The sequence below is a fragment of the Branchiostoma floridae genome, chromosome 8, assembly GCF_000003815.2.
Source record: "Branchiostoma floridae strain S238N-H82 chromosome 8, Bfl_VNyyK, whole genome shotgun sequence".
Classification (NCBI taxonomy): domain Eukaryota; kingdom Metazoa; phylum Chordata; class Leptocardii; order Amphioxiformes; family Branchiostomatidae; genus Branchiostoma; species Branchiostoma floridae.
In genome coordinates this window covers 9,002,180-9,030,053 of record NC_049986.1, presented here as the reverse complement: position 1 = coordinate 9,030,053, position 27,874 = coordinate 9,002,180, and the positions used below count along the sequence as shown (strand labels likewise).

Here is a 27,874-nt window from a genome sequence, read left to right as displayed (position 1 = left end):
CAGCCTCCAGGGCACCAGATTGGTCCATCTACCCAATACTGTAGATTCTGTTATTTTCACTTTCGAAAGGGACAGGACGACCGTTTTCCTACCGTTTAACGCTTGCGGCAAAAACGATTCTGTAACACTAGTGTAGTAATGATACAGTAAAAACGCTTATTAGCAATGTCTTGAATTCACATTAAAAGGTTACTAGAATAATAAAACCACTGTGAATATTGTGAGATTTACAGTACTGTGTTTAAACTAGTGGTTGGCTCCAACCATAAAATGTTAAAGTAGTCAGTAATAAACACTCATTTTACATGTTTTGTATCGTTGGAAATTGAAAGACAATTGAGTCTCCCTAAGCTCATGAAATAGATGTAATCGATATTGCTTATGTTCCCACAAATGTCAATCACCTTCATTAACATTTTTGTTTTTTCATCAATAATTTGTGTTCCCTGCGGATTAATTAATGGTTGCTGAGGAAACTGTGATAGAGTTATAGATGTTATGATACTTGACATGTGTATTGTATGCTACATTTGTATACATTGAATGCTGATGTTATGCATATACATATACATGTAGAGATGCTACCTTTAAATATATTTGCTAGTGGAGCTGAAAGAAGGTTTTAAGTCAGCACATCTCAGAGCAGTTGAAACATCTTGATATTTTGATAGAAATGTCATTTTTTTTACTTTTTTTCATATTTGAATGATATCATATCAGTCCTGTTTCAAGAAAATGATTCAGTTTTTTTCTGCTGCTAGTCTAACTATTAGTGGTGGAGATATGACTAGTGAAAAGGGACCAGAAAAGAAACTTATGGCTGTTATAAAAAATACATTTGTATGTATTAAAAATAAATCATCTGGAACAAGCAAATTTCTGCAGCGGTTGTTACAAGTATTTTTGTTGTAGTGTCACAAGTTTACAGCCTCGTAAAAGTGTAGTTTGGAGAAGCAGTTTGACCTTTTCTTTGCACAATCGCCTTTATCGGTCTTCAAGACTTGATGGTGTGTGAAAGTGGGTGCCATTACCTAGTCTTGCACCTGAGGCTCATCAAACTCAGAAGAGACCCCTGTCATTTTATTGCAGTATTGCAGGTTTTGTTTCTTGAGCTTACCCTCAGGATATAGCGGTACTTGTGACAAATCTATAGTAGGAAAAAGGATTACATGAAGTGTCTTCATTGTAGCAACAGGGTTAAGTGATAAAAGAAATAGTCTTTACTGTAATCATTCAAAGGGAAAGGGGGAGGGGGGCAATGCCCCTCTTGGTACACTGTCAGAAAGTGTACCTTGAGCATGTGCTGCATTAAAAGTTTAAAATATTACATAGTTAACAATAGCTGAAAAAAGATGTTATCATTTGATCCATGCCCAATGTCATTTTCATCATGTAGCATTAATCTATGACTTATCAACATTGTTGTTTTTTGTTAACTCTGCCATTTTATTTGGTTTCCAAATTTTATTCTGAAAAAAGAAATGCAAACGAAAGGGCAAACACTTTCAGAAACAAGATTTATAAAAATCAGGAAAAAATTGCTAAATCTAACTCTTATTTAGTAACAAAAATGATATAACTCTAACCAAAAGGTCAGAAGTGTTAGTAAGTGTAATGCCCACTATTGAATCACAATATAGTAAGTTTGCGTTTAGTTTAAAAGCTGTTTAAAGACACTCTGTAAAGCCATAACAGAATGATACTGGTGGATAGCAATGTTAGAACAGCCATTCAGCACCAAGGACAGGTCTAAGTACCAATGTGTTGTATCTCCAATATGTTACTGTGGCACTTTTCATTGGGAATTAATGTCTGTTCTTGGCTTTTTGTGAATCTTTGCATGTACAATATTAATATAATACTAGTTTTATGTGGAAAAGAATGATTTTATGTTGAAAATTACACAAATATTATATATGAAATTGCACTGCTATTATGAATAAAATCTGGGGTGTTCTCCTGTATTTTGAGAAATGACCAAAGTGATTGGATGAGATGGCCAGCAAGCACCTTTGGCCTTCCACATAAGCAGAGCTTCGGTCGGTGCTCCAATGATGAAGGGGTTCTCAGATGATTGAAATATGCATATGAAAATTTGATATCCAGCTCCAGGCAATTATTACAAAGAGGTAAAAAATAGGGTTACTTGTTGTGAATAGCTTGAATCAGTTTAAAACATTTTTAATCACATGTTTGAAAGGTATTGACATGTGCAAAAAAATACAATATTTTGATTTGCAAACATTATTATAGTTCAATTCTTTGTCAATAGTAGCACTACTACTACTAGTACAATGTACAAGTATGCATCCCACATTCAAGTCAAAAGTGTATTGGTGTACTGTATCATTCCATTCAAAATTCTTCGGTTTTAAACCAAATTTTCAACAAATTTTAACACTAAAAATTTACACCCATCAGTCAAAGTAACTTGAGTTGATACATGTGGTTTTATGGCCTGAGCAATTTTGTTCTTGTTTGAAAAAGCATTTTTAGTTGAAGTAAGAAAATGTAAAAAAAGACTGTAAAAATCCACCTGCCCCTATCGCAGCCCCCACCTTGTCATATTAAGCCGTAGGTATGATTAGTGGGGGGGCCGCCCCAGGTCAGGGTGGAGTACTCTATAATGGAAATGCACCGCCCGAAGGCCGCGTCCATCCTTCAAATGTACAAGATGCCCTCAGATGGCAACTACATACAAATATATCATACACGCATTTCTGATAGGCAAACAAGATTGTTGACGTATCGTTTTACAGTTCATACATTTCAGTTTTATATAATATTATATTCTTTTGAAATTTCATTTTCCCCAATTGAAGAATGGAATGTTATCAGCTGCCAACATTGTGCAGATGTATCATACACTCAATTCCAATAGGCAAACAATATTTCTGACACATCGTTTTACAGTTTATTATACAGGCTGCCATTTCAGTTTTAATTTTTCTTGATTTGATTTTACTCCAATTAAAGAATTTAATGTTCTCTGTTGTCAACATTGTTCAAAATCAATCATACAGTCAATTCTGTTAGGCAAACAAGAGTGCTAGATTCTAAATGATTTTTATGTCACGGGGATGAATATCAAATTTCAATTTTCTGTATTTTTTCGTGCTTCAGCCCAATTGAAGAACAAAATGTTCTGAAATGCCAACTTTCTTCGGCTCAGGAGACGGTTGTCAGCTTTAGTCATCGTTTCCACAGCCTCGGTCGCTCACTGGTGCCAACAGCATTCAAATATATCATACACATATTTCTGATTGTCAAACATGACTGCCAAGTTCTGTAATGGTAAGGGGTTAGAAATTATTTTTCAAATTGAAGAATTAGAATACCCAAATTGAAGAATCAGCATACCCTCAGATGCCAAAAAGACTATATGATATTTTCTAACAAGCAAACAAAATGCAACCTTTTTTGGATGACGACAGTTTTAAATACAAATTGTATAAGTACCCAGTTATTTCAGTTGTGGCATCTTTATTTCATTTACCTGTGCCTTTTGGCTTCGGTGTGTTGAAGTTTCTGGTTAGTGCTGCTTTTTTAATTTCGTGGTGATCATCGGTGATGTATTAGGGTTTTTTGCTGACATATTGGAGATAGCACCCTGGGGGCACGTAGGCGTCGTCTGTCCTATCATGCGTGCCGCTCCAGGGATAGATGTCATCATGTTTAGATGAAATGTGGCGAGTTATATTAGTTTTATTACCAGCAACACTTTGTCATTAGAAAGCAATCAAGAAATGACAAGAACGTCTGTACTTTTGCATTCAGAATAAGAGTTTGCAGGGCTTAAATACTGTGAGTATTTGCACTTTTGCGCACCCAAAATTACATGTGTGCATCTAATGTACATCGATGCACATAAAATGTAAATACACAGAAAGTTATTACTTATAAAAGTACTGTTTTATACTAGTATACAGCATATTCTGGACATGTGTTCGAGTGTCAAAAAAATGATAAAATCTTGTGTAATTTACAAGTAGAGTACTTATCAATAAGTGTACTAGAATTTTTAGGTTACTGTTGCTATGAGATTTCAGCTGGGAAGAAATACAGTAAGACTTGCAATTAGGTTTTACTGACATTCTATCACTTCTGTAAACTTACATCATACATGTGTACATTTTTTGTTAGGTGTACCCCACGTGTACCTATATATGCCTAGATTTGAATTCCACACCTTGATTTGACAATCTTCTATGTAGCATGAAACATGATCAGTGATTTGGTAAAGATTATTTGTTAGGGACCAATAAGAAGTGTCAGTTCTAATTAACCTTTTGAGTGGGTTCGTGTACATCTATATGGACAGATGATTTCGATGTCCGCTCCTCTCAGCTATAAAGGAATCACGGAAGCACGTCCAGGCCTTAACAGACAATCGATGGCTGGGATGGTGTGAATTATAGCGTTTGTAGTCGAGTTGATATTATCAGTGTGAAGAAAAGGATTTCTGAGATGAGTATGAGAACAGATGAGATGGAATACGTACATGTGAGAGAAGCACAGGTTCATGGGATGTGCAACTCTTTATCTGTGGAGATGAGGCAACTACAGTGGAGGCCAAAGCATCAGACTTTGGAAGTGGACTCGGAATGTGGTAAAAAATATGCTTGTCTCTTCTCAGTATTGGTAAGGGCTTTATTCATTCCTATTCTTCTGAATAATGTTTTGCCAGGAAGTCTGTCATTTTTTTCTTCTGAAATATGCACGAAAACTTACATCTGGAGCAATAATAACAGATCTTTTACATGTTTGAAACGAAGCTAGAACAATCGGTCCTGTTGATTTGCAGACATTCTATAGATTACAAGAACATTGTGCTTTTAAATAAAGCCAGATGTTCAAAGTTATCTGATATTTCGTATAGTTTACATCAACATTTTAGAAGACTTGCTTCTGTGTATATATAATAGCTTTTGGTCGTAAGTTTTTTTGTAAAGAACTTAAAAGTAGTCTTTGAAAAATTATTTCTTAGATTTCCAGTACGTTAATGTGTCCCTCCCTTTTCTAGACCCCCACCAAGCTGGAAGCTCAACTGTATCAAATAGTAATTATCAATTAAGGTCTTTTGCGGGCCCACCTGATGCCATGACGTGCGCTGAACGTGAGATTTACTTCCCTTGTCCTGGCGTCCATTGATTGGTGTTGTCTGGGCCCACCGCTATGAAATTGAACGTCGAGTTTACCTAGCATCCGCACGTCTTCAATCTGAACAACAAAGTCTGAAGAATCAGTGTCCAAAGTTAAACCACTGGCCGTTTAACAACTACTTCAATAATCCATTATGTCGGTGGGTTACATATGAAAGCAAGTTAAATCTCCATTGGTTAAAGCATATTACATGTATATCATACATATTGGAATTCTTTGTATACTCAGATCCTCCCACATGTCAGTCTGTTGTAGTGCTTCTCCATAGACATGCCACTTTTGCCAAATTTACTGACTGTAACTATAGCTTGTACAGTAATCATATCTTCATTAAGGGTTAATGACCCACCCCGAAGTGTATGAGGCGTCATAATGCCTGGTCCTAAAAGCACCAAATAAAAGCAAAGAGTGAGTGAAGCAAACAAGCTGTTTTTTTAAAGTGATTATAGCTATAGGTCGGCTAGCTTTATCAAGTTTATGATAATTGTTCATAATGCCTATAATATAATATATATATAACTTGTTGCTTTTATCTATACGTGGTTAAAGCCTATGAAAAGGCTAGTATATATATGTACAGGTTTTAGTAGTGCATTGTGACATAGTAGCTTTCACAATCAAACTGGAATCTAAAGGAGGTACTAAATCTACGCTTTTTTTTTGATTACATCCATGTTTTCCTCACATTACAAAGTAGAATAGAGCATCGTTCTGCGCTCAGGAACCTTCAGTTGTTCAGTAAACCATGCCCACATCTCTCGGGAACAGAGCCAAGAGTAGCTCAATTGAGTTTTTGCTTTGTCTGCAACTAATCAGACAGGTATGAATGATAGTTCCAATCAAGGCAACTTCATCACAATATATTTATGGGGTTTGCTGTTTAGTTCTAAGTAGAAACGGGGATAAAAGATGAAAGAGTATATGATATAGGGAGAGTGCATACATCATACGCATCATGTTGCTTTGCTCGGGTAGTACCCTGGGAGTTGCCTGATTTGATAAGATTTAAAGTGTCGTGTACATTGTGTACGGGTCGTAGGAAGCAACAGTAACATGGGGTACTATAAGTGATGTGCTGTGCTTCATTAGGCTGTCCCTTGCGCTCTCGTGTTGCCAGACATTCGTTACGTGTCGTAGTGACGGAAAATCATGCACGGAATGGCCGCCCAGAAGTCGGCTCTAAGGTTTAACATTTACTTTCCATGTTTTTTCGCAGGTGGGTTGATCTATGACTATGTTTGTCCATGTACTGTGTGTATGACTAGAACTGTTTTCGTCAATAGTGCTGAATTAGCCGATGACTTGGTCTACTGTTAATGTTAGTGTTTTTAGATGGTGTGGTGTAAATGTTATTGTGGGCTTTGTAAAAGTATGCTGTATGGGCTAGATGTTAGGATCTTGGCAATATCGGCTACATAATATAAGGATAGAGGTTATATGACTTGTATATTTTCTTTGTGGAGTATGAAATAGTGTGATTTAAAAAAAAAAACGATATGAAGTCTTGCAGGTAAATTATACAGGCTAATAAAAATCATGGTGTCAAAATTTTATGATTTTTTTTCATGTAGTTGATATATTGTATACATGCTTGTTGGTATGTATGTATGGATTGTTATTGTGGATATGAGTGTGACAATAGACATTAGTATTTTCATGTTCATTAAGTTAAACTTTTTTCAACTCGGACACTGATTGAAATGATTGATTCTTTTTCTGTTGTTGTGATCATTTTATGATATTGCGACTGTCTGCATTTTTCTGTACTACAATACATGCACATTTGACTGCATTTGTCTGTCACATGTAAAAATATGGATTGCACTATAGTATTACCAATTCAAGTATTTGCAGTCGTTGTAATCATTGGTATGTTTTTCCATGTACATGTAGCTTATGAAGATGAAGATGCTGGTCTTGGATTCTGCGGCTGGATCATCACCATTATCTCCTACATCATTGTCATCTGCACCTTCCCCATCGCTCTGTGCATCTGCATAAAGGTAGTTATCAATTACACTGTACGTTAATGTTATCATTTCGTTTTTACCTCCTATATGTAGCTTTTGAAGCTGAAGATGCTGGTCTTGGATGCTGCGGTTGGATCATCACCATTATCTCCTACATCATTGTGATCTGTACCTTCCCTGTAGCTCTGTGCATCTGCATAAAGGTACCAATTGTGTGCAGCTGCATGTAGTGCCTCCAAGACCTGACTATCCTTGGAGGCAATGCAGTTAGACCCCCTTTCCACTGCTAAAAGTTTGCAACCACTAACTAAGATTACCAAAGATTTCATAGTACTGTAAATGCAGAAACTTTCGCAGTGATTTAATGTCCATGGTTTTTGCGGTGGCCACTTCACTGCGAACTTAAAACCATTGCGAAAATTTTTCCATGGCACTAAGACTAGAGAGTACAGTGCTACCCCGAAAGGAAAACAACCGCAAAAAGTACTTTTTCCCGCTACCGCGAAATTAAATTGCTGCGCATGTAAATGCATTTCACAATATTTCACTGCTGAATGAGTTTCTTAGATAAACAATGTTAAAAGATGTTTTAATCTTTTTTTTTTAAATCATACTTTTGTATCTTGTGTTATATTCTAATGATGAAATCAAGGATCATACAAATCTTATTTTGGTCATTGTTCGGTTGCTAAGCCATCATTGTCTGTTGGAAAGGGGTCCCTGACAATAAAATTACTCATATCCTAATGTCAAGCCAGTGACAAGGGGACATGAATAATTTGTTGTCAACAGTAGTCGAAATCATGGCACATAATTGTACCAAAACAATTACAATAATTCCCTGATTATAATTAGTTAAAATGTTACAGGGCTCAAAATATCACCTGTATATGCAGGTTAGTGCAAGTCAAATTGGAGTTGTGCAGGTATTTCTGATGTCTACCTGCACCTTACCTGCGCTGGTCCATGTACTTTGATGTAGGTGTATTGTGGATTTTTTGCTAGCTGCATTGACTGTTACCAGCTATGAATTTTAAGTAAAATAATTCAATGCTTTCTGAACAGATTTTAGCATGATCAATACTTCATTCTAGATTCTAAATAGTGCAGGCAAAATTTGACTGGTGCAGGTAATTTCCAATGTTACCTGTACCTGTGCAGGTTTATGCAGAAACATGTTTTTTGAGCCCTGTTATTGTACTTTCAACAATCCATAATCTTTCAAGAACACAAATCAACATTCTGGAGGGAACAGATATCTGTATAAACTTAAATCTCGGCATGTGATCATCATACTTTAAGCTTACAAACAAATTTTTACTAATGACTAATTGATGTCAACCATTTGAAATCATGTACGCCCTGCTAACCAATTACTGTAGGTATTGTTATAACTGATGCAAACATATTTTAGATTTAAGACTTTTGATGAAAACTCAATGTCTTCAATAGCTGAACTGGAAATGGACATAGAATAGTTGTTTATTACTCCACTTTTGCTTCTTAAAATTTTATGTGTTTGATTTTTTTCTCCTTCCACCATTTATTGCAAATGATTCCCCTGAAGTAGATTTTTAATAAAGTCATGACTTTGAAGTACTTCGTAGTTGTATTTATCTGTTTGTTTGTTGATGTATTATGAGCTGTGCTTGGTGTTGACAGGTTGTGCAGGAGTATGAGCGAGCCGTCATATTCCGACTGGGGCGGCTGCTGCCTGGAGGAGCCAAGGGACCTGGTAAGACATTTCTCTCATCTTCACTGCGTCTTGGGAAATGATTGTATTAACTATAGGAGAAAATGAAGCTTACTGCGTTTTTTTTTAGTTCCTGACAGACATGGAAAGGTTATTAGTTTTGCCTTGATTTATATCATTATTTAACATGTAGAACCTGACTGTGATAATTACAAAGATCCATGTATACATACTGGAATACATTTATCTGTAGCTGTGTTGTTGTGTCAAAGTAATTTGTGATTGTCTTGTTATAGGCAGTCCTATCTCTGTACCACAAGGTACGGGATTTGTCTTGAACTCTAATATATGCTACTGACAAGGGTTGCAGTCCTCTGAAGAGACACAGTTTCTGAAACATGAGGTCATTGAACTTAAACTTAGCATGTATAGAATCCTCACCTACTTGTTTCCTTCCCAAGGGATCTTTTTCGTCTTGCCGTGCACTGACGAATACCGCAAAGTCGATCTCCGAACCCAAGCCTTTGACGTTCCGCCCCAAGAGGTACCAAATAACGACCAAACGCAGCCAACAACACGTTAGGGCGGACTGTATATCAAGAGAAATGGAATTGGCAAAACTGACAAAGAAAGATTTTTTCTGATGATTGTCATGTTTTTTGATGATTCAAAGCATATCCCACTTCTCAATATAACAGACCCCCCTATACAGTGTTCATGGTGAAATGGTATGAATGCTACAACAAATCACAAGTCAGCAGCACAATTTGTGGCCAGCCAACACTAATCTTCCATATACAAAACATTTCAGATTGTTTCTACAAGTCAAGAGGTGATGATTTGGTGTTTGGTACAGTGACAAAAAGGCTCCACCCCTGAGGTGTTGCCAATAAAGATGCTTTTTGCTTAAAGCCACAGAAAAAGTGCCCACTGGTTTGTTGTGATGTAGCGTCTTTCTCCTATCTTTAACATGCATGTACTCACCTCTGCGTATGTTATGCTTTCTTTTTTGCTCTTGACAGGCATTTTCTTCATACTGCCTTGTACGGATGACTACAAAAAGGTGGACCTGCGTACCATATCGTTTGACGTTCCCCCGCAAGAGGTAGTATCTCAAGACTCCTTTCTCGTCTTGCTGGTACCCTACTGCTCCCAAAAGCACCCCAATTTTCTTAGACATTAGATACTTTCATCTCTTTACAAAAAGTACAACCTATAGAAAAAATTGCTAAACTTTACTTCTAACAATGTAATAACTATAGGGCCTTACCGTCTGAATTTTCGGTCAATCTCCGTCGACCTTGTTTTCTATAATGTGTTCTACTAACACAGATGAACTTTCATGCTAAAAATACAACTTTATCGGGCGTCAAAATGGCTTTTTGGCAACCGTGCAAGGTGGTATGAAGAAACGAAGCAGAATAACAAGAAAGCAAACTATACTCAGAGTTTGAGTGTGTATGTGAAGATGGAGTAGATTCTGCTTTGCAACAAGCTAGGATTTTTTTGGGTAATATTTTCACCTATCGATTATGCATTTTTCTGAAATTATCTTTTTTTCTCATGTTTGGTTTATGCCCCAACTGTTCACGCTGATTTGTTATTGTTTGTAGCATTTATGTCATTGTTTTGATACATGCCAAGTGCATGCTCTCAACTCAACAAGTGTATGTTTTGCTTCCTTGTTGCTCTTAACAGGCATTTTCTTCATACTGCCTTGTACCGATGACTACAAAAAGGTGGACCTGCGTACCCTGTCATTTAATGTGCCTCCACAAGAGGTACATCAAGTTTGTAATGACACCTGTCTTCTCTGGCTGGTACTGCAGATCCCCAACTGAACTAACTCCCTTTTCAAAAGAAAAGTCAATAACTTCAAATTAAAAAAAAAAAATTTACAAAAGTTGAAATGTGTATGCAGGGTAACTTTTTAATATGTTTGTATGAAGGCAAATTGTGGACAAGAAAATGCCAATAACCTATCTCAGTATCTGTATTTCTGAATGAATTGTAATCTCTTTCTTACAGTTTGTTCTCACTGTCATTGGGTTAAGGTTTTTGAATGTCTTTTGGGGAGATACATGCCACATGCACCCTTAAATATGACATTAACACACTAACACACTTATTGTGCATGACAGACTTTTTGCTCCACTGTTTTCTTTTTTGGCTTCCTTTCTATGATCTTTCTTTCACAGTACTACATGTATCTAGTATGAATTATATAGATTTAGCATGTGAAATTCTCATTTTGCATGACAATGCATGACTTTTGTCTGCTGACATTGTCACTGTAACAACATATTTTTGAAAAAAGCATGAAATAGAATGTGTTGTCATTGTCAAGCAGACTTTATTGCAAATCCTTTTTTGAGTGGCAGAAGTAGAAATAGTTCAACTTGATTGAGTTTAAATTGCTTTTGAAAAACAATGTATCTCGACAATAAATGCACAACAGTCTTCCTAGTAATATTGCACTTCACCCTTGGTAGTCACATTTCTTAAAACGTGATCTAAATTGATTTGAGAGTTCAATTCTTGTTTTGTCTCATAGTCATCAAAACTATTGCATACCTCATTTTACATGATGTTGAAAAAAATTGCATGATAACATGCAAAAAGACTTTTGGCTTTGCACACTGAAAAAAAAAAGCCAGAGACAAAATATGGAAAAAGGGAATTCTCAAATCAGAGCATAGCCTGTTTTACTTGTAGCTTTACCCAGAGCTGGATCTACATCCATCCCAGCATCCTTTGCAATATACAACCCATAATACACATCCCAAATGGCTGACTTTGAACGTAATACTAGTAGACTTCTCATTTTGCCTTTGACAGTACAGCAGCTGGTCCAATTTCATCAGTACATTTTATTGTGAAAATGCATAAAACAAGTCCATGAGACTAACTTTTGTGTGGCAATTAGCCATCTGGAATATGTATTGTAGAATGTGTAACACAAAGGATGCTGGGATAAATGTATATTCTCCTCTGAGCTACACCCAAAAATGTGATGTCGTTGGTAAAAAGACATTTTGCACGGAAATGTTTTTCGCCGTAGATCCTGACCAAGGACAGCGTGACCGTGTCCGTGGACGCCGTGGTGTACTTCCGCGTCAGCAACGCCACCATCTCGGTCGCCAACGTGGAGAACGCCAACCAGTCGACCCGCCTGCTGGCCCAGACCACCATCCTGACCAAGGACAGCGTGACCGTGTCCGTGGACGCCGTGGTGTACTTCCGCGTCAGCAACGCCACCATCTCGGTCGCCAACGTGGAGAACGCCAACCAGTCGACCCGCCTGCTGGCCCAGACCACCCTGCGTAACATCCTGGGTACCAAGAACCTGACCGAGATCCTGTCTGACCGCGAGAACATCAGCCACACCATGCAGGTACGTGTGTGGTCGACGATGGCATATTGTAGATGAGCTCATTTTCGTAGGGATTTGGTTCTGCAGTAGGAGTGAAAAAGAGGTTTTTGTAGTGTTTTGTGTTCCTGGTTGTAGTGTTTTGTGTTCCTGGCAGAAACAATTCTGCACAAAAACCTGTATTTGAACCCCTCCAACGTGAAAACAAAATCACCATCTTTTCAAGATGTACAGTCATTGTACATTGTTCTTGTGAGACATTTGTTGATAAAATCAAATACTTTCTGTCATTCTTCAGCATATTTGTAGATAGGGACTATTCTGAAGGTCCCTTGTAGTCTTCAGGATCCTTGAATGGAATAGACCGATCCCGGCTGTCAATCACAATTAGCCGTTCAGCCAATCATAGCCTGGCACTTAACGGTTTGGTCAATGACGGAGAGCTAGCTGTCTGTCAAATATTTGCATTTGCTAATGTTTTGGTTTTGAATTTCTACGTTTTGACAGAGGTGGTTGGGACTGTGGGATCAGTCTATTCTTTGCTAGATTATCATTTCAACATTGACGTCAAAGACAATTGAGAGTTTAGCTTGCTGCTTTCCTTATTACATATAGAAACAACTTCAACCACAGAAATATTACTACCAGTTGGTTCCATTTGTAACTTCTTTTAGGGCAGCGTTAGAAAGAAATAGATATTCTATACTTAAGAAGTGTAAAGGTCTCTCAATGAAGAGAAAATTAATTTTGTTCTTGTTTTCTTATAGTCCCAGCTGGATGAGGCCACTGACCCCTGGGGTATCAAGGTGGAGCGTGTGGAAATGTAAGTGTGATTCCAACTCAATATTCTTTCGGATCTACATTAAGTTAACATTTTGAAACTGAAAGCTAAACTTTGAGTTTCTATCATGTCATCATGACTCCATCTCAGAACGTATCAATATTGTACATTCATGTTCATTTTTTTACTGAATCTTTTAAATTTGAGGAGGGAGTATGTATGCAGTTAGTATGAAGTGTTTTTCCGTCTTCATTTGATGTTGACTTCACTTTGGGTTCCACTTGTTGACATTTGAGTGTTTGTGTTTTCCTGTTTACAGCAAGGACGTGCGCCTGCCAGTCCAGCTGCAGCGTGCCATGGCCGCCGAGGCTGAGGCCGCCCGTGAGGCTCGTGCTAAGGTGAGGTCACAGTTCTCACATGTATACGCTATATAACAGCATTACCTCAAAATGTGGATGTAAAAAGTGTACCTATTTTTCTATGATGATTTGGCTGTAAGAATCGACGGACTTCTTGAAATAGAGATTGAATGAGTGTGAATTACACAATCATAAGTATCCATGTTCTAAAATGCCATGTTTATATTAGCCATGTTTTAAAATGCTGTAACAAGACAACCAGAGACGGTCTCTTACAAAAAGTCAGATACACACTGTAAAAATGTGTGAAATACAAAAGCCTTATATGATATAGAATACAATGTAAATGCACTCTGCATTGTCCAGGTAAAGGTGAAAATATTTGACATATTTAGTGTTGACTCTTGAACTGAAGTTTGTGAATGACCCATACTGTATGTTGTGCTTTAACAAACTTCAATGGCACACTTCGCCCTTCTTACAAAAAGTCCGAATCATACACACACACACACAGATTCAACCACAGACATCCCAACAATACGATGCTCCCCTGGGTTGAATACGATTACAGCCATCATCAATAATAGAAGTATTATCCAGTATTTGATTATACAGCTGCTGGGATCCCTAACATGGTAGGCATCAGTTGGCTTCCAAGCGCAGGTTTGCCCTAGTTAGACCGGTACCACACAGTCAATCATGACTAATTATTTTGCACCCTACAGGTCATCGCCGCTGAGGGAGAGATGAACGCTTCCCGCGCCCTGAAGGAGGCCGCTGACGTGATCGCCATGTCGCCCTCGGCCCTGCAGCTGCGTTACCTGCAGACTCTGACCAGCATCTCTGCCGAGAAGAACTCCACCATCATCTTCCCGCTCCCCATCGACCTCATCAACAACATGATGAAAAAGTAGAGCGCCACGGTTGAGGCACATCAGTTAGAAGGCTCCTGCTGATTGGCTAACGGATGGAAATGTGCGGAATACGTGGCCTCAACTGACTAAGGAAATCCCGTCTTGTAACTTGTGTGCCTTGACTGTCGGGAAGGGAGGGCTTGCTTTTACATAGCGGCAACAGTCAAAGGCTTTGGACTTCTTTCTCTGCATTGCTGACAAATTCACCCCCCTCCCCTTTTCATCTTTATGTATTAGCTTACAGATTACAAAAATCATTTACATAGAGATGAAGAGAGGAAAAGTAGTGTAGCATTTGAAACATTCCATCCCTCACCATACATAAACAATCTACCAACCTCTCCAACAGATTACAAAGATGCAGTAACTGTAAGTTTAAGGAATTGCTATCACCAATGCAGATAAGAAGTCCACTATCTTTACTGAGGAGAATTGTACCTAAAGCCTTGTGATCTTGTACCTCTGTTGTTGAGTGTCGGCAATTAAGTCCTCTGTCTACATATTTTAACGTAGGATTGTAAACACTGTATAAGTGAAACACATAGTTTAATTAGTGTGATTAATAACTTTCTATTAGTAAAATTTGTAATATAATCCTTCAATACCTAAGGTTGGTATTGGTAGTGAGGTTGAAAGATGAAAAAAATTTGTTCTAAAAATTAGTCAATTGTCTTTTTGAATTAGGAAATCTCAAAGTTCTCCAAGACAGATTTTTAGATTTTTTATTCCAATGGTGATGAATTTATCAAGAATTTAGTTTAACTAATCTTAGGTGTTGGACGATGATACTATAATTGTACTGTACCTCTTGACTTTGCTGCCAAAGAATCTTAACTACAAGGCAAGTTCTGTATGCTGTACTGAAAAAGTTTTAACTAAAGTAGAAATGTCAGTTAACAGTTCTCTGATTTCTGTAATTGTTGTAATATTTTAATTTGTGTGTGTTTGTGTTTCTTGATTTGCGTCGGGAAACATTTTATATATACAAGAGGTCATCTTCTGTTTGTTTGGAGATTTCGTACGCAGTGTGCAGTGTATGTGTGCTCCTTTTTCACTCACCAATGCAACCAATGCAAGCTTAGTGATTACACTCAATGTAGACAACTTGTTTGGTCTGAAATATACACTTTAGTCTTCTAGATTTTCATCCTCTTTGACAGTTATTGGAAAGAGAACGGATGCTTTTGAATAACATAAAGCTTCTGCGAAAATCTTATGAGATTCATGTGAATAAAACGTACAAGCAGATTATTAGACTAGTGTTTTGCCTTCAAATAAGGAAAAATGCATTTAGCATTTGAGCTCTCATATGCTTACAGCATTGAACAGTCGCTTCTGCATTGCAGTTCTGCATTGTCTACAGATCTATTGTGCATGGATTGAGTGCAAATGCCTGGCTTGAGCATGTTTTGCACTTTTTTGAAGGACACAGCAGTAGCTTGCACTGCACTTTTAGTGCTTTGTATGAGATTCTTGAACATGCATGCAGCATTTGCGCATACAAACTATGTACATGTATATGCTTCTGCAACAATCAAAGAGTCATGCTGTATTGTATTTGTGTCAAGTTTCAAAACCTGAACATTGTTGAGCTTTCTCATACCTTTATGAGTCTCCACGAGTCTTATCTTTTCTGGCTTTTATTGTTTTTTTTTTTTACCTGGTGGCAAATCGGATCTGTTTGTACTCGGTTTCTTGTATATGTAGCCAGCCTCTATACAGGAACATAATGTAATACGAAACCAGTAACAGCACATAATTAATATTAAGAAAATGTGTCCTTTCAGTTGGAGTCTACAATTTTTGAGGTAAGACGTTGGACTTATAACCAGTCCTGTAACTTTTCAAAAGAGTCCTGCTGTACTGTCAACTTCTAACAATTTTTTCTCGCCTCTAACGTGATTGTGGAAAGTTAGGAAATACATGGAGAATCTTGACATTGTTTGAGTGAGTCGACCTGGATTGGTTCAAAAAGTAAGACATGTTCTGAAGTTTGGTCAGGGTGGATTTTTGTACATGTGTATGCTTGTACATAATGCATTCCATATTCACCGTCAAAGTAATCATTAGAAATTCAAGCTTCATTTATGTGATCCACTGGGTTCATTTGGTGTATGTCAAGGACATTCAAAATGGTATATCCTTAGTGCTTGTTATAATGAATATACAAAATAACCATATTTCCCACTGCAGTTTTCAACTTCTCTTACTGCTGATAAAGATTGTACTGATCTTAGTAGTGTTCTTTGTAACCAGGCAGTGTTGATGTTTGGAAATTAAAAAAAATATTGAAAACCCATCGGCAACTCCATATTGGTGTAATGTAGTTTCCGTTCAATCTTATTTTACCATGCTTTAATCAATCCTCTAACTTCAAAAGGGTATTGTTATGCTGTGCCAAAGGACTTTTCTTAGCAGTAATATCAAAAGTTTAAAACAGCAACTTGTAAAATGTAAGGGTTTGTAACTGCCACCGGTGGCGCTACGGGACGTTGGTCGGGCGCCACTACCACTGATGCCGACAACACGCCTCATGTAACGCGGTGAGCGTTTGGTCGTGTATTTAATCATAGACGTCCATCAAATATCGGGTGTTTGCACAGAATATCTAGGCCATTATGTAGGCAATTGCTCATTGTCTGTCTCTTGGTATTCTGGAGTGTTCAAAAGAGAGAGAAACTTGGTAACATAATTTGAGGCGCCTCGGTACGAGCTTATACGTGTAGTTAAATGACGCCAGGCAACGTTACCAATAAGGGTAATTAGAAATATTACAGGCAACAGAAGTGATATCCATGCATGAAAGTTAACTTTAGGGCATATTGTCTCCACTTCTCTCCGCACAATAACAGAAAACAATTCAGTGGCTGGTACGCTGGAAAGGCGATGCTGCGTGTCAAGGGCGCCACTAACCGGATTAGAACAGAACTGCACAACGGTGATCGATATTGGTCAATGCGAATTTACATTGGATGTTTTAAAGCAACTTCTAGCAGTTAATGATATAAATGCAGTAGATTGAATAACGCGCACATTTCAACTGCCCATTGTCAAGTGTTTGATGTACGGCAACACAAACGGAGTTGTCCACATGTACATAATTTTTTTTTATTGAACGCAAAATATGAAACACAATAGTCCAACATTATTCTTTGAATTATTAGACCAATCAGCATCCACAACACAGAGTGGTGACCCATAGTTGCAGTTTCACATCTTTCCGCTAAATAGTATTGGCGTCTTTGTACCACTAGTAGTTGGAATAGATGAAATGAAGATAAACATGGCTAACGGAGAGATATTTTAACTGATGATATTATCAAATGTGAGTAAATATCCTTTTAATGTATCAAAGTTGATAGGAAACCGTTTTAGACATGGAATGCTTATTGACAACGTTGCATTTGATCAAGCTGGTCTAAAAAATCGAGCCCGGAAAAACATTGTACGCAGGTAATTGTTATGTTTCTTTGATAGATCACGCTAGTAGGGAAGAGCAAAACAAAGAGACAAAGTGGCAGTTGACGTATGCCCAAGATACAGAACGTATGATAGCACCATATTGAAATTGGCAACAATGAGCGGAAATATTTTACAAAAGGTAAAAGGCATAAAATGTAATAGGCCTTACTAAGGATAGTTCTCTCGACGTCGCATATTCTAAAAAATTCTAACATTAGTCTTAAAATGTCATGTCTACAATGACGATGTTGGTTTGTGACCTAACGTATCAAAACTTTATAATTAGAACCTTAAATCTATGATTTGTTCTACAGCTAATGGTAAAGTTGATGAGAGAACTTCAATCATAACGAAGATGGACGTATAAATGATGTTAAGCACAGAGACAGGAATGTATGTGTATGTGTGAATGCTCATCAGAGACAGGGGTGTATGTGGGAATGCTGTTTAGCACCACGGACGGGGATTTGTTAGCACTGTTGAGCACCAATAAGGGTAGTGATAGATATGTAAATGTGTTTAGCACCAAGGACAGGTATGGATCTGTGAATGTTGTTCAGCACCAAGGACAGGGATAGATGTTCGAATGTTGTTCAGCACTAAGGACAGGTACGGGTACGTAAATGTTGTTCAGCACCAGGGACAGAGATTGGTGAATGTTGTTCAGGGACAGGTATGGATGTGTGAATGTTTTTCAGCACCAGGGACAGGTACGGATGTTTGAATATTGTTCAACACCAGGGACAGGTATGCATGTGTGAATGTTGTTTAGCACCAGGGACAGGTATGCATGTGTGAATGTTGTTTAGCACCAAGGACAGGTATGCATGTGTGAATGTTGTTTAGCACCAGGGACAGGTACGGATTCGTGGATGTTATTCAGCACCAAGGACAGGTATGAATGTGCGAAAATTGTTCAGCATCAGGGACAGGGATGGATGTGTGAATGTTGTTCAGCATCAGGGACAGGCATGAATGTGTGCATGTTGTTCAGCACCAGGGACAGGTATGAATGTGTGAATGTTGTTCAGCACCAGGGACAGGTACAGATATGTGAATATTGTTCAGCATTAGGAATAGATGTCCGAATGGAAAACAGGACATCTACTTTCTAACACACCAATCTACAGGAAGAACAAAAGATCAGCTAGTTGGTGATCATATCTCAGGTCCCTGTGTAGATGCTGCCCGGCCAAGAAAGCCAGCTTGTGCGCATACTGCACGGGAGCAGGTACCCTGATAGTACCGGGCCAGTTGAAGTACAGGTGCGTCAACTTGTAAGTGATCTTTTGCAGCATCTGCACGGGGATCGTCTTCCCCTCACTCGTAGACTCGTTCTCTATGACCACGTAGTGAGTGGGCCCCACTGTTCCCTGTCGCACGGACTGGGACACCAGATAGAAGTTGCTCCACGATTCGTCTTCGTACATTCGAGTGACGGATGCGCTGATGGTTGTGCCCGGAGTGGGGTTAGACAGATATCCGCCCTTATCAGCCATGAAGAACCGCGCACTGATTCTCTTCTTGCAAACTATAGGGTAAAGCAAAACGGAACAGTGAATAGCGCAGATTGTAAGGAGCAACTATCACATCGACTGTGACGGTAAGTGGTAACCTCCTTGGTGCCCTACGTCACATTTCCAAACCAGTTTTATATCTATATCAAAGACACCAAACTACACAAGACGCAAAGGAAATAACCGTTGGCATTATCTGTGTATATTCTAAGGTATAAACCCATAAAAGTCCGGTAGGGCCCCGGCATGGAAATGTGACGTTAGCCTTAACTTAACAGGCTCTGCGATCGCGAATCTGGCTGTTTTCTGATAGCATGTCAGTTAATTCTTTTACACTCGGTCTGTTATTGTAGGATAGGCTGGAAACAACGAACTGAGTGCAACAGAACTAAAATGCCTTCAGAAAAAAAAACGACCCACAGAGTCTTGGTAACCGGCAGTATGTCCTATTGCAAAAGAATTGAATGCAACAAGGACACATACAAACATATTAAGTTACCCTCAGGATTGTAAAGACAACGGTGATTTTGTACATACCTATCACCGTGAACTTAGGCATCTTGACATCAGTCTCACCACTGTTGACCAGATCACTGATAAACGTGTCTGCAGACATCTTCAGTTGGCCTGATAAGGAACATATTTCACACGAAAAATGAAGTAAGCTTCATAAAGGTGGAATATGTACATAAAAGTTGTCACAAACCTACTACTCTTTCTCTGAATGCTCTAACGGGCTTTGACATGCAAAACAGTATTCTTATCTTTCAAAATTTCTTTCATTCGTTGATTGTTTCTTTTTCACAAACGCTTTTTCGCGTTTTATTACATAGCTTGTCATGTCAACATCAACCTGTACGTTTAGTTCACTTTTATCCGCGGAGTAACCTATATCCGTTGTTCACAAGGTATTCAGGATATCAAGTTGATGATTGGTGGTTTCAAATTATCCCCAAATTTTCAAAATATAGCAGTTTGAAACCACCGTCCGTCCGTCGACTTGATATTCCTAAATTCCCTAGTTTTCATTGAAAAAAAAAACGAATATAGGTTAAACCGCGGATAAAGGCGAACAGGCTTTACTTACTGATTTCCATTTCCTTAACCATGGCCATCTGAGAGTCTCCAACACCGTCCCTGAAGACCAGGATCCGTCCAGGTAGCTTCTGTCCGTTCATATGGTACCATCTCTTCATGGCTGCGTAGAACAGCTTCCCGATACTCGGTATCACCTCCTCCCCCTGTCCCTGCTTCTCCGTGGCCGAGTAGTACCTCGTCCACGTGGCGTTAGTCGTGGCCACGAAACCTGGACGAGAGACGCCGAATAGCAATTACTCAAGCAACTGGACATGATTTTGGAAACGGTCAGACGTTTCAGATAGAATCTACTACCTATCTAGCCGGGGTACCATCCGGAAAGTAGTTCGCTCCGGCGTTTATCATACACTATGTACAGTCGCTTCTAGCTTTGACATTCATTGTACAATATATACAGTCGCTTTTGCTGTTCCGTCGGGTATTAGAAGCGAACATAGGAGCGAACTACTACCCGGATATGGCACCCAGGCTACTACATGTCGTCAGTGACACTAAAGAGATCTCGTTGGAGATTAGGTTTATATATCCTAATGATGAATTAGTATGCAAAGGAGAGGAAGATTATTTTTAGCAGTCCCAAGGAAACAAGGATAAGACGCCAAGACGATGTTGATGCAAATGAGTTACTAGTAATTAGCTTCTATTGTTTGGACTTCAAAAGCTAACGTCTTGTCGGCGGGTGTAGCGCCACACGCGTCATATACACTCCAGTTGCTTCAGTAATTGCTATTTGGCGTATGGATCTTAATACTTAATTTTAGTAGCCTCATATGGTTAGTTATTATCTCATCTCAATTTGTATTACTGTTATTATTTGATTATCCGTTTATATCATTATCACATCGTGCGTGTTACTTTTCTTTCTTGATTATTGAACATTTTGTTTAGTATGGAGAAGGAGGGCATAGTACTACAAGCTGTTAACGGTTTTCCCCTCCTCCTGCACCTGTTTTATGCATTATTTTCTGTATTGTTTTCTGTATTTTGTTGTGCGAATACATAAACCAAAAACAATACCTGGATGTCTTATTGTCTAACCTTCGTCGACGTACCTACACGCGAGAGTTTCTTGGCCTGGTCAGCGCAGTCGTGAAACACGTCTATGCCGACCACCATGGTGCTGCGGGCCGGGGTGGGCAGGTCGACTTGCCACAGCTCGCCGCCGAGCTTCACGCCGATCTGATAGGCGATGTTGGTACAGATGGACCGCGTCTTCTGCGTGTTGCCCCTCAGCTTGCCACGGGTTATCACCTGGTGACGTGGGATACGTGTAACAGGGGTAGATTCAAAATCGGGGTCGAAAGAATGATAGCTAAAGGTGGTATCTCACGGGGGTTAGAATTCGTTCCCTAGTTGTGTTATTTTCGCCGATTAGATTTCTAGTTATTGCGTTATACGTAAAAGTATGACTTAGAAGAAAACAAACTTCACAAAACGTAAGAAAATCAGTTCTTTATCTTTGAAATTAGTTGACTTATCTGTGTAACCCCACAGTGCCGCACCGTCGCCCCAAGTGAAGTGCTGGTGAGATACCACCATAAGTGACCCATTAACCATCATGAACGTAATATATAGATGCACACAGATCCACCTCTAGATATCTAGTATCTCATTTTTCTCTTTACAAACTGTAGACATAAATCTTTCCCTCCATCATTTCTTGCATTGAAAAAGTTCCTGATAAACATGTTTAATGCTAGTCCACCTTCCGCGGGGTAACCTATATCCATTGCTTTAAAAAGCTGGGTACTTGGGAAGATCAAGTCGATGGACGGTGGCTACAAACTGCAATTTTTAAATTTTTTTTTGTATACATTGCAATTTCAAACCGCCGTCCATCGCTTTGATATCTTAAAAAACCCTGCTTTTAAAAATAACAAATATTAGCTACCCCACGGATAAAGGTGTACTAGCGTTAACACCCGTACCTGACAGGGAACAGGGTAGTCCACGTAGCACAGTTTCTTGATGGCGTCATACCTCTCCTTGTTGTCGTTGGGCACGATGCAGACCAACATCTGCAGGTCCTTGACCTCTTGAACGAGTTGGGTCAACGTGCTAACGTACGTGATGACCCGGTCATCAGGCAGACGGGCGATTCTCTCGTTTGTCACTTCGAAACCCATCCTGGGGGCATCCTGAGGGTCAGGTTGTCCGGAATCAAAGATATCAACGCTAGATGACTGCAGATAGTTTATGTATACTTAAACACTGATGATTCCATAAAGTTTTAGAAAAGACTATCGAAAGGTAATTCATCAGTGAATAGTTTCATCACATCGGTTGATATAGAGTTACTTCCTACACAACAATGTCCAGGACCGGAACTGTAGTACCTAGGTCGGTCACCAAGAGGCCCAAAATTGACCTGGACCAATAAGGTATACAATACCTACCTACATACTTGATATTGTATTTGCTCGAAATGTTCTTGAGATCTTACGCCGGCACTGCACGCTCGAAGGGAAAAAAACGGGCTCATGGCAAAACTAGGCGGGGGTTGTGGCAGAAGATGGTTTGTACCGCATTTGTTTTGCACTGCATCAGCGACATCTAGCTTCAGTGCTAAATTAAACCAGACATTATGACCCCTAGGGAGATGGTAGAAAGTTGTCAGGTTAGGTTCACCGTCCACCCCTTAGTGTAGAAATCTTACCGTTACTTTATGCCCAGGAATAAGTCATAGTTTCCAATAAAAGAGACTCTAATCATCAAAGCAAAAACTTATGATTAGTAATTTTCAACAGGAGTACTAGTATAGCACATGAACGCCAGTCAAGTGTTACTCATGGGCTCTGACCTGTTTGAAGAATCCAATGAAGTTTGAGGCAGCCTCCATGATTGCTTCGGGACACACGACAAACCACGTCTTCAGCAGCGGGAGTCCCTTCACCTGGGTCCGCCTGAGGTGTCCCGACCACTCCGCCTTAGCGCCCGGGTCACACGGCTGACCGTTGATGAGGATAGTCTGCCTTCCCAGATCCACTTTTGGTGCGTTCAACAATTTGGGTTCAACCTTCATGCCCCACTTCTCCATCTCGTTTCTGGTGGCTCGGGTTCGGTTGAGCTTCTTGACCAGATCCAGTACCATCTTGGCCCGCTTGGCGGGGTCAGGACGCGTGTGGGTAGCCAGGTCCTGTATTAGAAACAGATACAGTCTGTGTTAGCGGCCACTTTTGCATAGCGGCCACCTGGCCATAGTAGCCACTTTTTGTCGGTCCCTTGGATTTTTCCCATTACGCTAAGCATTAAGAAATAGTCTTTAGCGGTCACCTCTCCAACGCAGCTGCGGCTATAGAGATTGTACGTTGTAAGTACTTACCACTTGCGCAAAAAAAACATCAACAAAAAAAACGATGCACGCATCCGGCTCATGGCCAGGCGTGGTACCGATGCAGACCACATACTTACACCTTATGCAACCGTGCGAGTGACGTGTGTTGAGGCGTACTCCCTCCCTGCTCTTGCCATACCTTCCCCACGTCCATGTGACCTCCCAAAAAACGTAAGGACAATAAGCACGTACGGTGGGTTGTGCCCTAAGCTTGAGAGATATCAAGGTTCCCAGGTGGAATAGCAGGGAAGCGATTGTATAAAGTGGTACCCAGGCTACCCCTACCTGCATGACACGGAAATCCTGCCGCATGGTGTCCTCAATATTCGTCATGTAGCACAGTTCGGGCACCAGGTAGATAAACTCGTCATTTTCCGACATTCCAGGGCGCCTCTTTCTCCTCCTACTGACGAGTAGCGGCTGATGCACGTCCGATATCTTCCTGTTGTAGGTCTGCGCATAGTACTCTGAGAAGGAGATCTTCTGGCCCTCCTTTTCAAAGGTGGTGTCAGGGTTTCGGTCAAAGTCGATGTCGTCGACCGTGTAGCTCTTGTTGTTGTAACGCGTGGTCACAACTTTCCCCAGCATTTCTCGGCACATGTCTCTTTTATAGTCGCCTGATTGAAAACAACAAAGTGTTCGAATAAATGAATTTTCTGTCAATCTCTCAGACCTTCATCAGATGTCTCATGATGATTCACTGCGCTGACTTTCCGTCATCCCCCACTTTTGATTCACTTCTGACATCATACATGTACTTCCGGTTTCCGGAAAGTCAGCGCAGTGAATGATCTGATATGGAGGTCGAAGAGATCGACCGAACATTCGTGGTGAGTGTTTCCTTTGTGTTGGAACAAAGCTCAAATTGAATTCGAACAACAATCTCAAAATTGTGACTGGTACGTAATTTATAGACATATCAGTGCATCACATATACTTGAACTTGCTCCATTCTGGAAATGTTCGAACCAAAAAAGGCCATACAGTATTGCAAAATGACAGATTTCTTCATACCTTTGCCTTTCTTCAGGTAGATGGCGTACATGCGGTCATAAGCCGTCTGTTCGCGGAGGATCTTGTAGGACAGGTCCACGGACAGCATGAAGCCGCCCTGGTGGTACATGATGGCGGTGTCGAACCCCGGCATCACGCTCAGTTTGTGCTGCGGGACCGGTACCGAATCCTCCTGGCAGTAGAAGTACCGGCGGATCTGCTTATACCCAAGCTTGTCCAACAAGCAATGCCTGGGGAACAGCATCAAAAAAGCAACAACAAATATGATAGTGTGTTAATGAAGGTTGGACATTCAGGTAAACAATATTCAAAGAATAATATTTCTTTGCGCGAGGCGTAAAGGAGGCAGTGTACATCAGAACCCACTGGCCCACCCTCAACAGAGGCGGTGGGCGTCACAGACTTTCTGATACTTATGACCTTCTCCTTTAAAAGTGGTGTGTTCCCGACGTCACCCCTGGAGAGAGAAGGGTCATTCATTTTGTGAACAAGGTCGGAGGAGTTCGTCCGAAAATTTAGAGGCGTAAATCCCTATAGTGTTAATCTCAGTGTTGGATGTTAAGTGTTTCCTGAGCATTTTTCTATAATGTATTCTACCAACACAGATGAAATTTCATGCTAACAGCCAAAGGAAATGCAATATCTGCAACTGGGTAAGAATCGGATATTTACTTCTAGACGCAATCGTCTTCCAAATGTCACAGGTCCAAGACTAGGACATGTAATATGACAGACTGATGGTGGAAATCAAAAGTGTTCGGTCCTTTCTGTACACTGATGGATCAGAATTTGTGAAAATGAATGGGAAGACGCAAACCTGAAGACAAGGTTGTAAAACTGCGTGGCTTGTGGGTCTGTCGGTCCCATCTCCCGGGTTAGCATGAACTTGGCCCGGTATCTCTTCCCGCTCCAGTCTTTAACATCCCTCTCCAACGTCTTCTGAGTTTGGCTCAACCTGTGTTAACAACATAATGTACCATCATTTATAATCTCCATGCAGATCCTACGTTCGGATGAGATAATATCACGAGGGAGTGTAGCAGGCTTAGGAATGTGGTTTTCCCACCGAATTCGAACGTTTGAACACTTCTACCTCGGCTACACTTCTTCGGCCAGCCCATGATACTATCTCATCCAAACGTAGGATGTGCTTGGAGATCAGTATCATCATAGTTTGTTTGCGTGATATTTGTAAGGATAAAGCAACCGTAAACGTAACGCTAGTTCACCTAAATCCGCGGGGTCACCTATATGCGCTGTTTAAAAAAAACAACTAGGATATCAAGTCGACGGACAGTGCTTTCAGATTCCAATATTTCTAATATATGACATCGAAATGTATGAAAATGATTATCATTTTGAAACCACCTTCCGTCGACATGATATTGTCGACGGATACACGACCCTACGGATAAAAGTGAACTAGTGTTAGCATTTACAACTAACCACAGAACTGCTATGTCACAAGGGAGCCGGCGCGATCAGCAATATTCACTGATATCAAATAAGAGAATCTTTTTGAAAAACAATGCTACTCATCCAACGTGTCTTATCCTACGTTTGTTTAATACAACAAAACGGACATGCAGTCTACAGTGGTGTCACACTCAAGCAGACTGGCTTATATCAACTGGACTGGAGAAAGCATAATACATGGCGTATAACAGAAAACATGTTATCGGGAACGTCAGAAGTACTGCCCTGGATATCAGAGTACAACTTAGCCGGCTAAGGGAATTACACCTTCACGCAGAACACTGCGCGGGGCGTATCTCCCCGGGCCGGCTAATTCTATTTACGGGGCTATGTTGCTAGCGGCCCGGGAAAGAACCGTAGCCGCGAGCGCTGTACTCTGGATACCAGGGTACAGAAGTACAGGAACAGTGTCATTACGGAAAGAAAAAAACAGCTGACATTTGTCATGATGGTGAAAATACTGATAAAAGATACCCGTTAAAATGCAATATAGATCAGTTCTGAAAACGTTTGGTTTCAAGTACAATGCCAATATCTGTTACCTTGTTGTGACGTAAAGCATCTTGAAACCGTCGAACAGCCAAGTGTAGTTGGCGGCTCTCGGACCGAATAACTGGTCTATGAACGAGCGCCGCCTCTTCCGGTTATCCACTTCCGGTGTGAAGGATACATCGTACACGTGGAGGAGCCAGCTCTCCGGAGGTGTGAACCTACGAATGGCAGGATATCAAAGTAGTTCACCTTTATCCGCGGGATAATCTATATCCATTGTTTTTTAAACAAGGTATTCACTGGTATTAAGTCAACGGACGGTGGTTTCGGAGTAAACTGCAATACCTTTTTAAGATGCTAGTATTGCTATTTGAAACCACCGTACGTCGACTTGATATCAACACCCTGTTTTTTGAAATAACGGATATAGCGTACCCAGTGGATAAAGGTATTAGGGGTTTTAGTTACATTGTGTGTTTATTGAATATATATATATATATATATATATATATATATATATATATATATATATGTACAAATAAAAGGCATTTTACATGATACAGTAATAAGAGAGTGACACACACAAAGAGAGAGAGAGAGAGAGAGAGAGAGGGAGAGAGAGAGAGAGAGAGAGAGAGAGAGTAAGTAAGTAAGTAAGTAAGTAAGTAAGTATAAGTTTGAAAGTTTGCAAATGAAACAAACCGTATGAAGTTTGTGACAACTTGAGGCCCGGTGTGTTCGCCTCCGCCTCTCTCCGCTGTGTCGGCTGGTGTTGTCTGAAGAGACAGACGCCGTACCGCTTCTACCAACGCTGGGTTCGGTGGATCGTCTCCACTCGGATTCGTTCCTAACGGCGAGGATGGGATGAGAGGAGGTGTCTCTTCACCGTCAGGGATACGCCCAACTGGCTGACGGACACAGTCGGGGTCTTCGGCGCGCGCTACGACAGCAGCTCCCCGGCCACGGCCCCGTCCTCTTCCCCGGCCTCTTCCCTTAGTTTTCGTCGCGCTCCAAATATCTTCATTGTCCATGTTTGGTCAAACGTGTTAGTATAAAAGTTTTTTTTGTGACATAAATCACTGCGATGATAAAATATTTCCCTACCAAATTCAAGACAAAAATGGACAAACAAGAACGTCTGTACTCAAACTGGTAACGGATTAATCGAACGCGGAGTATCATGGGAGTTCGAAAGTGTCCCTCTCGAATATAGATTCCGGAGCCGTTCCGG

General features: G+C 40.1%; 3 protein-coding genes across 3 annotated transcripts in view; 1 reads left to right on the top strand and 2 right to left on the bottom strand.

Annotated features, from left to right (window-relative positions):
• LOC118420635 (erythrocyte band 7 integral membrane protein-like) overlaps positions 1-16,547 on the top strand; it is a 45,900-nt gene extending 29,353 nt beyond the window's left edge. The window contains exons 3-10 of the mRNA XM_035827499.1: positions 7,057-7,166; positions 8,796-8,868; positions 10,525-10,607; positions 11,888-12,015; positions 12,145-12,220; positions 12,964-13,019; positions 13,297-13,375; positions 14,062-16,547. Of these exons, the coding sequence (XP_035683392.1) occupies positions 7,057-7,166; positions 8,796-8,868; positions 10,525-10,607; positions 11,888-12,015; positions 12,145-12,220; positions 12,964-13,019; positions 13,297-13,375; positions 14,062-14,250 (794 nt within the window). The 3' untranslated portion in view covers positions 14,251-16,547. The remainder of the gene's footprint in view (positions 1-7,056; positions 7,167-8,795; positions 8,869-10,524; positions 10,608-11,887; positions 12,016-12,144; positions 12,221-12,963; positions 13,020-13,296; positions 13,376-14,061) is intronic.
• Positions 16,548-18,836: 2,289 nt separating this feature from the next.
• Positions 18,837-19,952, bottom strand: LOC118421359 (piwi-like protein 1). The gene is made up of 2 exons (XM_035828618.1): positions 19,767-19,952; positions 18,837-19,243 (listed from the first exon to the last, which is right to left on the bottom strand). Exons 1-2 carry the CDS (start codon positions 19,843-19,845, stop codon positions 18,837-18,839), a joined length of 486 nt encoding a protein of 161 aa, XP_035684511.1. The 5' UTR covers positions 19,846-19,952.
• A 356-nt stretch (positions 19,953-20,308) lies between these two features.
• On the bottom strand, positions 20,309-27,813 carry LOC118421187 (piwi-like protein 1). The gene is made up of 9 exons (XM_035828349.1): positions 27,346-27,813; positions 26,694-26,861; positions 25,493-25,630; positions 24,676-24,905; positions 23,947-24,278; positions 23,128-23,463; positions 22,256-22,465; positions 21,380-21,578; positions 20,309-20,535 (listed from the first exon to the last, which is right to left on the bottom strand). Exons 1-9 carry the CDS (start codon positions 27,672-27,674, stop codon positions 20,309-20,311), a joined length of 2,169 nt encoding a protein of 722 aa, XP_035684242.1. The 5' UTR covers positions 27,675-27,813.
• Positions 27,814-27,874: the final 61 nt, after the last annotated feature.